Source organism: Anguilla rostrata, chromosome 2, assembly GCF_018555375.3.
Source record: "Anguilla rostrata isolate EN2019 chromosome 2, ASM1855537v3, whole genome shotgun sequence".
Classification (NCBI taxonomy): Eukaryota; Metazoa; Chordata; class Actinopteri; order Anguilliformes; family Anguillidae; genus Anguilla; species Anguilla rostrata.
Window position 1 is genome coordinate 24,171,869 of NC_057934.1, and position 16,160 is coordinate 24,188,028.

General features: G+C 39.3%; 1 protein-coding gene across 1 annotated transcript; it reads right to left on the minus strand.

Annotated features, from left to right (window-relative positions):
* Positions 1-7,132: 7,132 nt before the first annotated feature.
* On the minus strand, positions 7,133-13,445 carry LOC135247630 (zinc finger protein OZF-like). Its single transcript, XM_064321334.1, has 2 exons — positions 13,292-13,445; positions 7,133-12,289 (listed from the first exon to the last, which is right to left on the minus strand). Exon 2 carries the CDS (start codon positions 12,104-12,106, stop codon positions 10,508-10,510), a length of 1,599 nt encoding a protein of 532 aa, XP_064177404.1. The 5' UTR covers positions 12,107-12,289; positions 13,292-13,445; the 3' UTR covers positions 7,133-10,507.
* Positions 13,446-16,160: the final 2,715 nt, after the last annotated feature.

Consider the following 16,160-nt stretch of genomic DNA (forward strand, 5'->3'; position numbering starts at 1 on the left):
CAGAAGGAGTCGTGTTTTTAGAGACAGACAAAATCCTTTAAGGCCCTGGGACGATTATATGGTGCTTCACATTTGAGGACAAGAATAAAAGCAGAGTAAAACCAACAGGACATAAGATTACACAATATACTATAGTAAAATTAGGAAATTAAAATAAGACAGATACAATAAATAAAAAAGCCATCATTACAGCCGTCCATCCATCCATCATCTATACCCGCTTGTCCTGGGCAGGGTTGCGGGGGTACTAGAGCATATCCCTGCGTGCATTGGGCTAGAGGCAGTAATACACCCTGGATAGGCCACTAATCTTTCACAGGGCACACCGACCATTCACTCACCATTCACTCGCACACTCATATCTATGAGCAATTTAGCGTCTCCAATTAGCCGACCTGCATGTCTTTGGACTGTGGGAGGAAACCGGAGTACCCAGAGGAAACCCACGCGGACACAGGGAGAACATGCAAAATCCACACAGATAGGTCCAGGCCTTTCAAACTCAGGCCCTTCTTGCTGTGAGGCGACAGTGCTACCCACTGCACCATCATGCTGCCCTAATTCTAAATTCAATTAAATAAGAAGTACAGAGCTTGTGTAGTTGTGCACAGTACTCTGCCATCCTCACAATTCAAACTTTAATTTCGGTAACAGTGCAATACTACCAGCTTACCACCATATTCCTGTGCCAAAAAGTGTAATATTGTATGAACGAATTACCAACATCCTGTGGTTGATAAAACAAAGTAGTACAGGAAACAGCCTGTTTATGCATTTTATATTTGCAATAGAGCTCCTTATTTTAATAAAGGAAATAATTTACAATACAGGTTTGCAGGAATATCAGATTGACAGTTGAAAAATAAATGCAAAAGCTTTATGCAGTGAAACATCAAAGATCAATCTCCACAGCTTGCAATTAGAACTCACACCACATTGACAGCTCTTGCTCATGATGTGTATACAGCTCATATCTATTAGTCTAAATCTCACACCACATTGACAGCTTCATCATATGTGTTACTCTACAGAGGGTGTGATGGGAGGTGTAGGCAGCAAATCAGAACCGGCTGTTCTGCTCCTATGTATGTGCATGCTTGTGCATGTGTGTACAATTGTTTTTAAATAAAATTTCTGTTACTTTCATTAAAAGTTCTGAGGCAATCATGTGGCACCTACCTGGGAAAACATGCATAACTTATATACATCTTTCCTATTTTGTATTTGTGGCTCCCAGCTCTGTTGTTGTCCTGCACAGCGATGACAAAAACATAAGAATTGCCATTGAACTCCTCACTGTTAGAGAAAACAGTTATGACATCAACACAGCCATCAATATGGGAGTCATGTACAACCCCAATTCCAAAAAAGTTGGGACAGTATGTAAAATACTAATAATACAAAAAGGAGTGATAATGTAAATTCTATTCACCCTTGTGGCATCATGAGAGGCTGGAAATCTTCATAAGCATGTGGGAGTGCTCAAACAAAAGCAGGTCCAAGCAGTTTTCCAAAACGTGGTGGGTTTTTTAATAATCAACCAAAAGGTTTAAACAATAGTCTTCAAAAAAAAAAAGGGTAACAGAAAGTTTCACGGCCACCAAAGTAATAGTTTGCAAAGCTCCACTTAGACAAGCACACAGTCCATGCTTCAGCTCGCACTCTCTCTCCCTTCAGAGAAGGCCTCCTTAAATAAGTCTGCCACTACATTGATTAGCTGCAGCCGGCTTCAGTTGGTGATTACCTGGTTGTTGTAGTCTTCTTGTGTAGTAGCCATCTTGTTTTGTAGTCTGCTACAGCCACCTTGAGGGTACGTACCTCCCATCAATGACACACCCTCTCATGATGCCACACCCTGCACTATATTGAAAACACTACAACAGAACATTATTTGATGTTTTACCTTTTATAAAACATCTGTCAATTTAATTGTTTTTTGAAAATATACACTCATTTCAAATCTACAGAGCCCCTAAAGGGACATGAGCAAAAAAAATTAGGGGACATGAGAAAAAAATGTTTTATTGAAGTTTCTCGTGCCCATGACATAGTTTCTCGTGCGCACGAGAAACTATTTAATTTTTTTTTTTTTTTTTTTGCTCAAGTGAAATGGTTTCTCGGGCGCACGGGAAACTGTTTCCGGTTAGGAAAACACCATCAAGCTGTTGTGTGGAAATGACTGTACAGGAGTTAGTTTGGCTATATTTCAACCTTGGACTTCATTATAAGGATATCAAAGCGTTGCTTGCTAGTCATCACCATTACATTGTCTCCAAACAACATTTAAAGCGAATTTTGAAGTCTTGTGGTCTGTTTCGGCGCAAGAGATATACCAGTTTGGATCGGGTAATTACTTTCATTCAGGAACAATTACAAACACCTGGCCAGCCAGCCAACTCCATGGGTATAGGTGGATGTACACAAAATGCAAAGAGAATGGATTAGAGGTCAGGAAAGAAGACGTTTATTTGATTTGAAAAGAACTAGGCCCAAGGGGTGTTGAACTCAGAAGCACCAGACGTTGTCATAAAATTTTTCCCGACCGTGAAAACTGCCTGACTTGTTTACATTTTGGACAGATGTGGCTAGTGGGTAAATCTATCGCTGTTTCCGTCGCAGCACTTTCGACACAAGCAAAATCGGAAGCGCTATCCTGTAATGTGTTAACACGGCGGCACAATTATATCGAGATATTTATATTAAATAAAATTAAAACTGTAGGCTACACATTAACGTTAAATATAGACCCACTAGTCTGACTTTGACAGCTTTAGGACTAAAATGGCTCTTGTTTTAGTTAATAACACTAAAAGTAACTTAAACATCCACTGAGCTTTTTTTGAGAGTTTTGTGAATATATCTTTAAAGTAAAAATATTAAAATACATTTATGTTTTTTAACAATTTAGTTTTGTGTGTTTTCTGTCACGTATTCTGATGACAGCCGTCAGAAATGGTGACCTCTGTGTTGCTGGCTCTCTGCTGATCCCAGACATGAATACCTTTGTGCAAATGAATGTGAGAGGATGACACATCACCTGAAAACATTTTGTTTGGTGTTTGACTCATTTATTGTGAAGGTACAGTGGGGTCACATATTCTGACGACTGCACACGGGTACCCAATGTGCTGGTTCATCAATTAGTGTTTATTTTTATGTTTCCTTACAGTAAAATCTGTAAAACTGTTATTTAAATAGTATATGTGCTAGTCTTGTTTAACAGTGAAAAAACAAGTTAATGTAGGCCTATTTTACAGGAGTTTTAAGATTAGGTAATGCAAATGTCACACTGTGCATGCAGGCACAAATAAACACATTTTTAGAAACAGTTTATAGTTAATTTCATAAAATGTAGTAATAATAAAAATAAAACAATTGTTTCTAAAACATTTTTTTAACTTAATTATTTACTTTCTACTGACAGATACCATGCATGGGGTGGTTAGTATGATCCACCAGCACCAATGTTGCCTCTTTTTCCATAGGAAGCAATAACAACCAGCGATTACATGCACTGGACAGGGAGCGATGGCAATCCAATGTTTAGGAGTAGCTTACGCCGTCTACGTACACGCTCTTCTTCATGCCCGCAATCGGCAACACACATGCAGAAAATGTGCAACAGCGGCCTCTGCAGTCATAGATTTCGGTGGGTCACAGATTTCAGTGTAACACCGGCAAAATGCTCTGAGTGCAAGCTGGTCCGTCCCCATATCTCTCTATATGTCCTAACTCCTCATCAATCATAATATTTATGACATTGATGTCGATCTGAAAAAAGCAGGGCAAATGTCACAAACGTTACAGAAATAACCAAACCAGCTGCCAGGTAGAGAGAAGGGCTAACAAAGTAGGCATAACTTATTATTGCAAACATTATGTAGCCAAGGTTATGATTTTACGTTCAAAGCATGCAATGAGTCAACGGCGAGATCATTTACTTTATCATCTTTTAGTTTATTGATGACAAGATCCGGTATGTTTCGCATTCTCATGAAGGCGAATATATCCACATCATGCACCTCTGCTGCCATCGCTGCCATCTGTAATCATGTTTCTAACCGGAAATAGTTTCTCGTGTCCACGAGATCTATTTCGGTTGAGCAAAAAAAAATGATTTAATTGTTTCTTGTGTGCACGATAATGTCCCCCAATTTTTTTTCACGTCCGTTTAGGGGCTCCGTACAAATCTGATGACTGCAACACGCTCCAACAAAGTTTGGAGAGTCGAGTGTTCACCACTGTGTAATCACCATTTATTTTAATAACACTTATTAAGTGTTTGGGCACTGAAGACACCAGTTGTTTAAGATTAGCAAGCGGAATTTTCCCCAATTCTCCTATTATGCAGGTCTTCAGCTGTGCAATTGTACGGGGCCTTCGTTGCCGTATTTTGCGCTTCATAATGTGCCACACATTCTCAATCGGAGAAAGGTCAGGACTGCGGGCAGGCCAATCTAGCACCCGCACTCTCTGCTTACGCAGCCATGCAGTTGTAATCCGGGCAGAATGTGGTTTGCCGTTGTCCTGCTGGAAAATGCAGGGACGTCCCAGGAGAAGATGTCTGGATGGCAGCATATGTTGCTCCAAAATTTGTACATATCTTTCTGCATTAATGGTGACCCCATAGATGTGCATGTTACCCATGCCATGGGCACTGAGACACCCCTATACCATGACAGACACTGGCTTTTGGACCTGACGCTGATAACAGCTTGGATGGTCCTTTTCCTCTTTGGCTGGGAGGACACGACGGCTGTTTTGTCCAGAAACTATTTGGAATGTTGACTCACTTGTCAGAACACAAAACACACTTTCACTGTACTACTGCCCATCTCAGATGAGACCGAGCCCAGAGAGGTTGGCGGCGCTTCTGGACAGTGTTGATGCATGGCTTCTGCTTTGCATAATAAAGCCTTAACTTGCATCTGTAGATGTAGCGACGAATGGTGTTGACTGACAAAGGTTTACCAAAGTATTCCCGAGCCCATGTCATGATATCCATTACAGACACATGACGACTTTTAAGACAGTGATGTCTGAGGGATCAGAGATTACGCGTATTCAGAAGTGGTTTTTGGCCTTGCCCTTTACGCACTGAGATCTGACCGGATTCCTTGAATCTTTTAATTGTATTGTGCACTATAGAGGGTGAAATGCCCAAAATCCTACCGATATGTCTTTGGGGAACATTGTTCTCAAAGTGCTGGATTATTCGCTGGCGCATCTGTCGGCAAATTGGCAAGCCTCAACCCTTTCTTGCTCATGAAGGACTAGGCCTTTCTTGGAGGCTCCTTATATACTATAACACAATTTCCATCACATCACCGTGATATTTCAACCCGTCAAAACGTGGAAGGTGTTGCACGCATACATTTCATAATAAATGTATATCTTCAAAAAACAATTAAGTTAATTCAGTAAAACATGAAATACCTTGGGCCTCATTTATAAAAATGTTCTTAGAATTATACTTGAACTTAGTGTTAAGATCATTTCTGACGGTGTGCTTACGTTCGATTCATAAAAGATACTGAGCATAAAAAACCTTGCTTACGCAGGTTCTAAGAAGCCCATTTGTAACTTACGCACCTATGATCTATAAATTTCATATTAACTTAAAATTGACGGCACCTGAACGTGCCTTACAATCAGCAATTTCCTCTTATATAATGCTAGTACAAATGAGGGTTTAGTCAGGAATAACCATGGACCAAAATAGAAAAGCAAACTTTTTGGAAGACGAGATCACAGTGATGGTAGAGGAGATTGAAAACAGGCAACACGTATGATTCGGTGAAGCCAAACAGGTAGCTTCGTAGTGTGTTGCCGCTGCAGTGAACAAATTGTTCATAAAGCTAATACAAAGTTCACCACAGGCTTGGACACATATGCGTCCCAAACTGCAATACCCCTACATAGCCAGCAGGAAAATCACTTACGTCAAGTCTAGACTTCGCGTAGAGATAAGATCATTTCCACATCAAAGTAAGGTTTTATAAATAACTACTTATACGTGATTTTCTTTGTAAGTCACGCTTAAGATCAAAATGGATCGTATGTCCGTTTTATAAATGAGGCCCCATGTCTTTATACTGTTTTTGTTTGAATACAAGTCAAAGTACAAATTTACAAATTTACTGCTTTCTGTTTTTATTTGCATTTCATTTACCGTCCCAACTTTTTTGGAATTGGGGCTAATGAGAACTCATACACTAATCTAAAACACCCTTTTAATACCAACTTTCTGGCCACAGGTTAAATAAGTTACTAGAATAAAACTGCTAACAATAAGATAAGACGGATAAGAACTGAGCTCAAATACCTGAAAGGCCAACCTTCCACTTGCTGACAAAAGAAAAACAACAAAACAAGTGTTTAGCCTCAGGAATATGGGTGGGTTTGCAGTCATGTGAGACAGGTTGAGAGCGGGTGATACAGGTGTGATGTTAATCAGGTGGGAGACACAGGTGTAAACAGTAATAGTCATTAAAATATTTCACCATTATTTTGGTTGCACAGCACACAAAACTGCAAAGACTATTTTAACCAACTTTGCTAGTGTGGCATGTCAGAAAGCCTTCACCTCTCTCCACATTTCTCCGTCCAATCTCCACCAGTTAATGCATCACTGCTCCTTAAGTGCAATCATCCTTGGCAATGCACTGGCCTGCACTGCATTAGAAGCGAAATGTGAGAGTGCTGCACAGACAGGCACGTGACCCATTTTATTTCCAGAAATGGCTGAGATGCCACATGGCAGAAACACTGTCCTACTTTTGATCGACAGAATTCCACCGCATAGTGCTGCAACTGTACAGCAGGCTCTGATACATGGACTATAATCAACTGTATGGGTTCAGTGGAAATAATTATACAGATTGCACTTTGTAGTAAGTTATCACAGGGATCACACACTTCAGTGGTCCATTAGGCCTACACATATCACACTCTTCATATCATGCAGATTCTCAACACTGACAGTTGTGTGTAAGTGAAAATGTTGTGCTCTTCAGCAACTGATATTAGGAATATATAAGTGACAAAATGCACAAAAAGCAAAATATTTTTGGCCAAATGTTTTGAATGTGCATCTATACAAAATATGCAAATAGGATTATAAAAAATTAAAATAAATCTATCTAAGTGTTTTTTGGCTGGACCGCAACAAACCAGTCTTACAAACGCGAATGTCTGAGTGATGAAATTACACCATTGGTCGGCCGAGTTATGAAGTTACACCACTGGTCTGCCAGAGAGGTCCAGCCATATACTAAGTTTTGACCTGGTCTTGTTTAAGCAGGGGTGTCAAATCCAATCTCACTTGAAAAAGGGCCAATGTGGGTGCAGGATTTTGTTTTAGCCCAGCACTAGGACACCTGACTGAACTAGTCATGGTATTCAATCAAGACCTTGATAAGTAGAGGTGTCTTAGTGCTGGGCTAACATAAAAACCTGCACCCAAATCGGCCCTTTTCTGAAAATAATGGACACCCCAGCTCTAAAGCCATGCCACAAACATTTCCTCATTCATGCTGTAGTGTAGTGGTAAGTTTAAAAACAATCTTAGATACAACCACCAGAGGGCAGTGTCATATTTAAAGGGTATTGTTAAAAGTGAATTTTTTTTACCTGAGATTTGTAAAATATGCTCAGAATGGTGATAGGCAATGACAGAAAAACTGCATTTAATTTCCTGTACATGATTATCTTCACTATCACAGCTGAGCTGTGCCCACTGGTCATGTTTCCCACTTGAGAGGTTTATTTTTATACATGATTTACACAAAGTTGTAAATTAGACAAAAACAATCCTATGTGTTTAACTAACAATCCAATACCTACACCATTTGGTCATGTAGGAATTACAAAAGAATTAGAATACAGATTTTGGTTCAAAAAGAAGATATGACAACATGGAACACGACACAGGGCAGGAGGCGGTTTTTTCTTCACAACCAAAATTTTCACTCACGTGATTCCTATGTGGGTTTGAATGCATTTTGTACCTGCCATTGTACCTTTGAGCAAGGTATTTAACCTGCACTGCTTCAGTACATATCCATCTGTATAAATGGATGCAATGTAAATGCAAAGTAGAATGTTGTGTAAGTTGGTCTGGATAAGAGTGTCTGTAATGTGTGGCCACTTAACTATTTCTGACACAATGTGGCTTAAGAGGGTAAATAATCTCTTTAAACATGAAAAGCACCCAAATAAGAAAAAATAACAGCTAAAATTCTGGGATTGGAATTGTGGTTGGAACAAAAACCAGCATACGCAGGGTGCCCCAGGACCAAGTTTGGCAACCATTAGTTTACATCATATACCTGACACAGAGGCATGGAAGTTGTTAATGGATATAAAAACAGAACTGATTCCCAAATTCTTTTTCAAAAATGCATCTTCATTATTACACACATTCCTTAGGGGTATCCACCTGTCAAATGATTACTGCATGATTGGCATACAAATATGGGTTTTATTTTCAACACCGGTGACACTTTTTTTGTTGTAAAAATAGGAAAGGGTTTTCAATTTCTTAGCTGTCATAAATGTGTTTATCACTACTTTACAAACATACAAATTAAGCACTGACTGAATCCAGACCAGTGTTCCCATTTATAGTATATACCAGATTCAGGTGAGACACTCACGACATACCTCTACATATTCATGATATAAAAATCACTGTTATTGGTCCATATTTAACACCCAGCTCAGCTTTATTCTCGAACAGTTTAGCCAGCAAAACCAGAAACACCAGGTGTAACATTTTGCAAGGCAGTTGTTTCAAAAATATCCACACAACAATCATTCACGAAAAGACTGTGTACTGTGCACGAGACATAATTGCACGAGCCACAGCGAATCCCGCGAATTCTTCTCTGCAGTGTAAATTAATGTTCATACCGGGCAAAAGGATAAAGAACGTTTGTGGAAATTGATCATCACTAATTCTACCCCAGGTCTGCTACAGCATTTTAACCTGGCTCGGCAGTGTAAAGACAGTTTAAGTTAGCCTAATTTTAGACAACGAATGAGTATGTACATAACGTTACTTTTATAACAACCATTTTTAACCATTTTTCCGTAAATAGTGTTATAGTTGGCGTGGCCCAGGTGCCAACTCACTGACGTCACACAGGCAACATTGGTTGGATTCGGTTGGATCTATGGGAAGTGAGGTCCAAAAACACACCTGCAATTACCGCTTCTCGCCATTGGTACCGCCAAAGAGAACGAAACAGAAATCTTCGCGATTGTAACTTTAAACTCAGAAAAACTCCAAATATACAGTTTTTATGCAAGCAATCAGGTTCCAGCAAGCCAAGAAAACAAAATTTAACCAAGATTATCTGACAAAGACTGAAATGAAGACTAGGTCATCGGAAACATCAGTATCAAAAATATCCTTTGTACATAAAAACTGTCTGGACCAACCAAACACATACATTAAAACTGAAATATATTTGAAAAAAAAAGTTAACCATCACCGCAATTCTTTATTTCCTAAATGTAACAAATATATGACTAGCAATGTAAGTTACAGACGGGTGGCAAATTAAAAAAAAAACCTTTTTTTGAGTGGAGAAACATAACGAATGCAGATGCTTCCATACAGGTGTACTGGATGATACAATTAAGCAATTATCCAGTTGACCTCAATTTTAGATCAAGATGGCAAGAGGAAAAGATCTAAGTGACTTTGAGTTCATTCTTGGGGCACATATGGCAGCAGTTCCAGTCACAAAGACTGCTCAACTGGCTAGTGTTTCAATAGGAAAAGTGGCATCTGCATTTAGATCAATAGGACAGACATCAGAAATAGGGGAAGACATCTGATGACTATGATGCTTGTGCGATACTTAAAAAAACAGAAGAGCAACTCTTCCTCAGCCAGGTGACTGAGAATGTCAATGCAGGACGTGTTAACAAGAACAGTCCATCGACAATTACATAGAGAGGGATATTATAGTATAAGTGTTGCAGGGAATAGATTCCTCATTACAACGACAAATGCACATTTCAGAGTTCAGTGGTGCAAAAACCACAAGCACTGGTCTACAGATGTCGAAAAAAGTTCAGATGAGTCATCCTTCGCTATATTCTCGACAAGTGAGCAACTGCATGTGAGGTGTACACCAAGAGAATGGTACAGACCTAAATGCTTGACCCCAACAGTAAGGGCATCAGGTGGCTCAATTATTCTGTGGGGGGATATTCCTGGCATAGTTTCAAGTGATCACTGTTATCCTATGATGAAACATTTCTATCCTGATGGTCGTGGTCTCTTACAGGATGACAATGCCCATCCACAGGGTACGAGGGGTCACCGAATGGTTTAATGAGGATAAAAATGATGTTAATCACATGCTATGGCCTTCACAGTCACCAGATTTCAACCCAATTGAACACTTGAAATGAGGGAACATTTTTTGGAAGAATGGCGTTCCATCCCTCCAGTAGAGTTCCAAAGACTTGTAAAAAATAACTGTAAAACAAATTAGGGCAATAGTATAGTCTCTCTGGTGTGAATTTGCTCATGCTGTTTAAAATGTCCCCAGTTACCAAAATTGTCACCACAAATAATGCAGGTGTACACTTTTTCAATTGTGTGAACTCGTTGATGTTCTTTAAAGCTTCCTAACTTATAGAATCTCTGTCCACATTTGGTGCAAATATATGTTTTTCCTCCTTTGTGAATTCTCTGGTGAGTGTGTAAGCTTCCCAAGTGAGTGAAGCTCTTCCCACACTCACTGCAAGAGTACAGTTTCTCACCTGTGTGAAGCAACTGATGCTGTTCTAAGTTCCCTAAACGAAAGAAAACCTTTCCACAGACTGTGCAAGAGTATGACTCATCTGTGTGAGTTAGCTGATGTTGTTTCAAGTTTCCTAAATGACAGAAACTTTTTCCACAATCTGAGCAAGAGTATGGCTCCTCCCCTGTGTGAGTTCTCTGGTGAATTTTTAAGGCTCCTAAGTGACTAAAACTTTTCCCACATACATTGCAGTCATGTCGCTTCCCTCCAGTGTGAATCTGCCGATGTCTTTTTAACGTCCCCAACTCTCTGAAACTCTTACCACACTCAGTACAAGAATGTGGTTTCTCTCCTGTATGTATTTGCTGATGTAGTTTTAAGCTTCCCAAATGACTAAAACTCTTATTGCAGTCAGCACATGAGTACGGTTTCTCTCCAGTGTGCATTCTCTGATGTGTTTTTAAGTGTTCCAATCGACTAAAATTCTTCCCACATTGAGTGCATGAGTGCTGTCTCTCTCCTGTGTGAACAAGCTGATGTCTTTTTAAGTGGCCAAACTGTCTGAAACACATTCCACAGACAGAACAAGAGTGTGGTTTCTCTCCGGTATGAATTTGCTGATGTCGTATTAAACTTCGCAAGTGACTGAAATGCTTACCACACTCAGTACAACAAAGTGGCTTCTCTCCTGAGTGTATGAACTGGTGTTCTTTTAAAGTTCTTAGTTGCCTGAAACTTTTCCCACAGTTGGTACAAGAATATGGGCTGCAGGCATATGACCTCTCTCCTCTGTGAACCTTCTGTATTTCAGTGACCTTTGAACTCTGTAAAGTCTGCCCACTGCCTTTTTGCACATAAGGTTTCTCATTCAGGTCAATTTCACTGTAAATCCTCAGATTTAACCTCTCACGGAAACTCTTAACCTGCAGACCTGATCTTCTCCCAACAGCACCATTTTCACTCGGATCCTCCTCTGTTTCTATCTCAATCTCAGCAAAATCACAGCTGGATTTTGTATGCAGTGTTTGCACACCCGAGTCTGCAACATTGCTATCACATTTTTGGATTTCTTGTTGTAGACCAATTTGATCCTGTTCCTGAGGCTCAATTTTTACTTCAGTGTGAATATGTATTTGCTGTTTAACATTAGCTGGTTTATCAGTTTCTGTTTTCATCTTTTTTCCAGTATTTCCAGAGTATCCAGAGCCCACGTCTGCCATGCTGAGCAATTCACTGTGTTCATTTTTAGCTTTGTCATTTTTACCTTTAAAGTTGATGTTCACCTCAGTGATTCTTTCAGAGGAAGGCAAAGTGTCCTTTTCTGCTGGGCTGAGAGACTCCATCTCACTATGATCCACAAACAGGATGAAGAGACATTCAGACAGAAAACTGTGGCCCCAGCGTTACCCTCTTGAGTACTGGATCACAAAGTGATGTGTTGTGACTCAATGTTTCTCCTTCTCGGTGCATAATGGAACTCCTCTCTGGGACAACACTGCTGCTTAACTAGAGCTCTTTCCCTGCAGCTTCAGAACAAAAGCATACAAAAGCAAAAACAGAGTCATGACATATAGATTCAATATTAAACAATTCAGGAAAAACAACTGAATTCATCAATGCTGATGTTTTAGCATTTATAAGGTTGGACCCATTTTAAATTGTGACTCATTTATTGTTACAATACTCTCCTACAAGCCTGTCCGGTTTAATGAATACGTCTAATAGGCCTCATGGTAATTCAGTAATCTGTCAAATGATGTCCTATGGTCTTTATTTCCACATCAAATAAATATGACTGGCACAGCAAAATGGCCCATATATAGCCTATATGCCCTGAGCAGTAAGGTTTCAGATTGGTTATCATCTAGATCCCTGTTACTTCTGGGTACATTTTTGTTTTGATGATTTTAAACCTTAGCTTATTGTTATAAATCTGGTAACAGCTTTCTTGGTGAAACTACATTTTACTTATATCATCTTATCAGAACCTGACTGTCAGTATACAAAGGTAGTAAGTCTAATCAGTTGCAAGCTAACAATATTTAGTACTTAGCATTAATTTGTTACTATTATTAACTCTTTATAATATAAGATCACAAATATGTGAGTAGAGTGTTCTTAATTGAACATACCAATTCTGATGTAGCAATCACCACTGGTAATTGAAAGCAATTGAGTTCTAGAACACTGACTTAGAATGTTTTGGGGGAGAAAACACCCATCTCCAAAGGGTTAATGTAGTTAGTTGTTTAACGTTAGTTAGGTCCTGCTGTTTGACATTTAGTATGACCATTATTTGTGTTAGCAAACGTGGCTAGCGCTCAGTAGTTATCAGTACAAGCATTTTCGATGTTGTCATCCAGACTTTATGCTAGTCAACGTTATTAGCTAGGTAAATGGTAAACTAGACCGAAACTGGCGTCATGTATACATATAAGTCTACGTATAATTCTACGTTAAATATAAATCGCGGATAAGCCTGAAAATACAACTCAATAAAAATGAGTTATATAGTATGAGCAACTTACATGAATGATCTTCTGATTCATTTCCCATTTTTCCAGTTGCGAAATTGAAGGGGATATTTTAGGTACATTCATTCAACCAATCCGAAACGGCAAATCTGTTTTCGTTGTGCGTAACCTGCCAGGAAGAGGGTAACCCTCCTGTCTGTCAGATACGTAACCTGGATGATAATTATTTCTAACGCTTCCGGTTAAAATTTTCCAGAATAAAATGCCCAAGGCTGCGTTCGGAATGGCACCCTATATGGATTATAGTCAATCTCATAAAAAACACGTTTTCAACGTACAAAAATGCCAAGTTACTCACACATACAAAGCACTGTCTATAACTCATTCATTCAAACTGGCAAAATGACGCCAAGTTACTGTACTACAAACAATATAGGCTATCTTGCATCACCAAAATTAAACAAATTGTATTACAAAGCAATGCTACTCAATGTTTCCTCAATTGTTTCAATTCACTTGGCCCTGTGTTTTTTAATCTTAGCATTTTACAACGGCATTCAAACTTTGTGTCACATCAAAGTGTCACATACCTGTAATTGCCTCATGCAACACATTTAAATTAATGTACAAAACTGCTGGTGAATACCTACAGGAAGCATATTCCTCCAGAAAACATGTTTATACTTGCTTGTCAACTTTATTTTACTAAATGTAGAAGTTCTTGTATATTTGCTACTTACAATAAATACTGCATGTAAAATATATATTGTACATACATACATAGAATACTTCTTCATCCTCGTGGGGACATTTCCTTCTCAGCATGTTACATTCAAATTTATGAACACACATTTATACCAAGAAACATACAATCATTCACACAATAGAAAGGCTAGGCAGCTAAATACATACATACCAATACAAATTGGACATATTGACGCCTATTCAATCAATCTTGACTCTTACAAACCCATGCACACATACACCGATCAGCCACAACATTAAAACCATCTGCATTTTTCTGGTTTAATATTTTATTTTGCATGTGGGTAGATAGAGAACAGGACAAGGTAATATAAATGCAGAAACGTGGCGTTTGCTGATAAGAACGTTTTCTACAGTAGCCAAGTGAAGAAATATAGTTAGTAGAAATGGCACAGTGGTCAGCTGGTGTAACTTTTTAAGAAAATCAATACATTTGGCATCACGAAATGCATATTTCTGGCCGTGAGTGTGTTTTTGTAAAGCAAATATAAGCGTAAGAAAACGTTAGTGTAAAATATGAAAATATCTGCCTGAGGGCGAGGCGAGATTCAATCCTTCGACCTGGTGTTCCAGTCCGTAACTTTGGCAGTGCACCACCATGCCATAACTAGTCAATGCGTGAAATTTCGATTGTTGAGAAGTAATAGACAATTATTGGTGAGCAAAAAAAGCACGGTTAAGAAACCTGCTTGAGGCTGGGCTTGAACCGGCGATTTCATAATCCATAGACTGTGACATTTACCACTAAGCCACGAACGGACTAGCTGTTGAAACTAGGAAATTTCTTGGGTGATAATAGAAGAGCTGCTTTTGGATCCATATGGCTTTGCAACATTTTAGCCGGTTAACTGAACGTGTAGATGGTACGTCAAAATGCAGTGTATACGTTCGGTGAACGCCGGGTAGATGTGGTGCAAAAGCAATAATTGAGAAGAAATAGACAATTATTAGTGAGTAAAAAAGCAGGTTTAAGAAACTTGTTCCAGGCAGGGCTTGAACCTGAGAACCTATGCTCTATAGACTGTGACATTAACCATTCACGCAATGAACGGGCTAACTGTTGAGACTGGAAATGTTTTAGAGTAAAAAGATATGGATATTTTGCGTGTGTATGCGAGATTTTGATTGGTTCCTGTAGGTGAAGGACTGGCTGGTGTCGGTAAAATGTCCAATGGGGAAACATTTTGTTTGTGGGATAGGCAGCAGGAAGAAGAAAAAGTAAAAGGAGAAAACACAAAATCCCCTTAGTAAGGGGATTGTGTGGACATGTGAAGTTGTTTATGAATTCTGTCTGTTGAAATGGGGTGAGAATGTACAGAATTTAATGTTTTTAAGGGCTGAGTGTCTGTGGCTGTAGTGGTTATTTCTGTGGGGAACCCTGAAAAGTGCCAAACTCTCGGTGCTGTACAGGTATGAGGCATGCAGCCCTGCCAAGGCATAACTTGGCGGGACGGCATACCTGCCATCCCAATACAGTTCAGTGATTATAGTGCACTATTTAGAGCAGGGGTCCTCAACCTTTTGTAGACCAACGCCCCTTGAAGTCCCATACCGCATCCCCCCCCCCCGACAAAAATTGAATGCTCAGCCCCAAATGTAGGTTATTATTTGTTGATGTTCGTGATATTATGTTATTTCATCTTTTAATCAAACAAACCTACCTATGCTGTTTAATTTTCAGACAAGAACTACATTTTAGCTATATGTCATATACCAGAGGGCAGAGCAAATGACTTCTGTCTTGTCTAATCTTTCGCATTCAGTGCCTTGCATTTGCTGGCTGTGGTCTCATGTGCTTCTGGTTACTCGTTGTAATCGTTGTTTTATTATAGTTTATTAAATAACTCTTCCTTGTTTATCCTGGTTCCTACCTTTTGTTTCTCTGTTCACCTCAGTAGCCTACATCTCGAAACAATTTGGCATGCTCTTTTTATTTTGGGGAATATGCTGTGTTTTTCATGGATTAAACAAACCTAGGCATAGGCGATTGTACAGGAAAAAATGTTTTGGCCACAATAGCGGCAGCCTATAGCCCAGCAATTATTTTCCTCATAAATATGCCTATTAATTAGCCTACCGCTACAGACAATGACACAGAAAAATGATATAGACCTGTCAAACATGTTTCGCAACGGAAAGAGCAACAGTAAGAGGATGG

Excerpts from the sequence above, each read along its gene's own strand:
- LOC135247630 (XM_064321334.1), bottom strand. The coding sequence starts at position 12,106 with ATGGAGTCTCTCAGCCCAGCAGAAAAGGACACTTTGCCTTCCTCTGAA.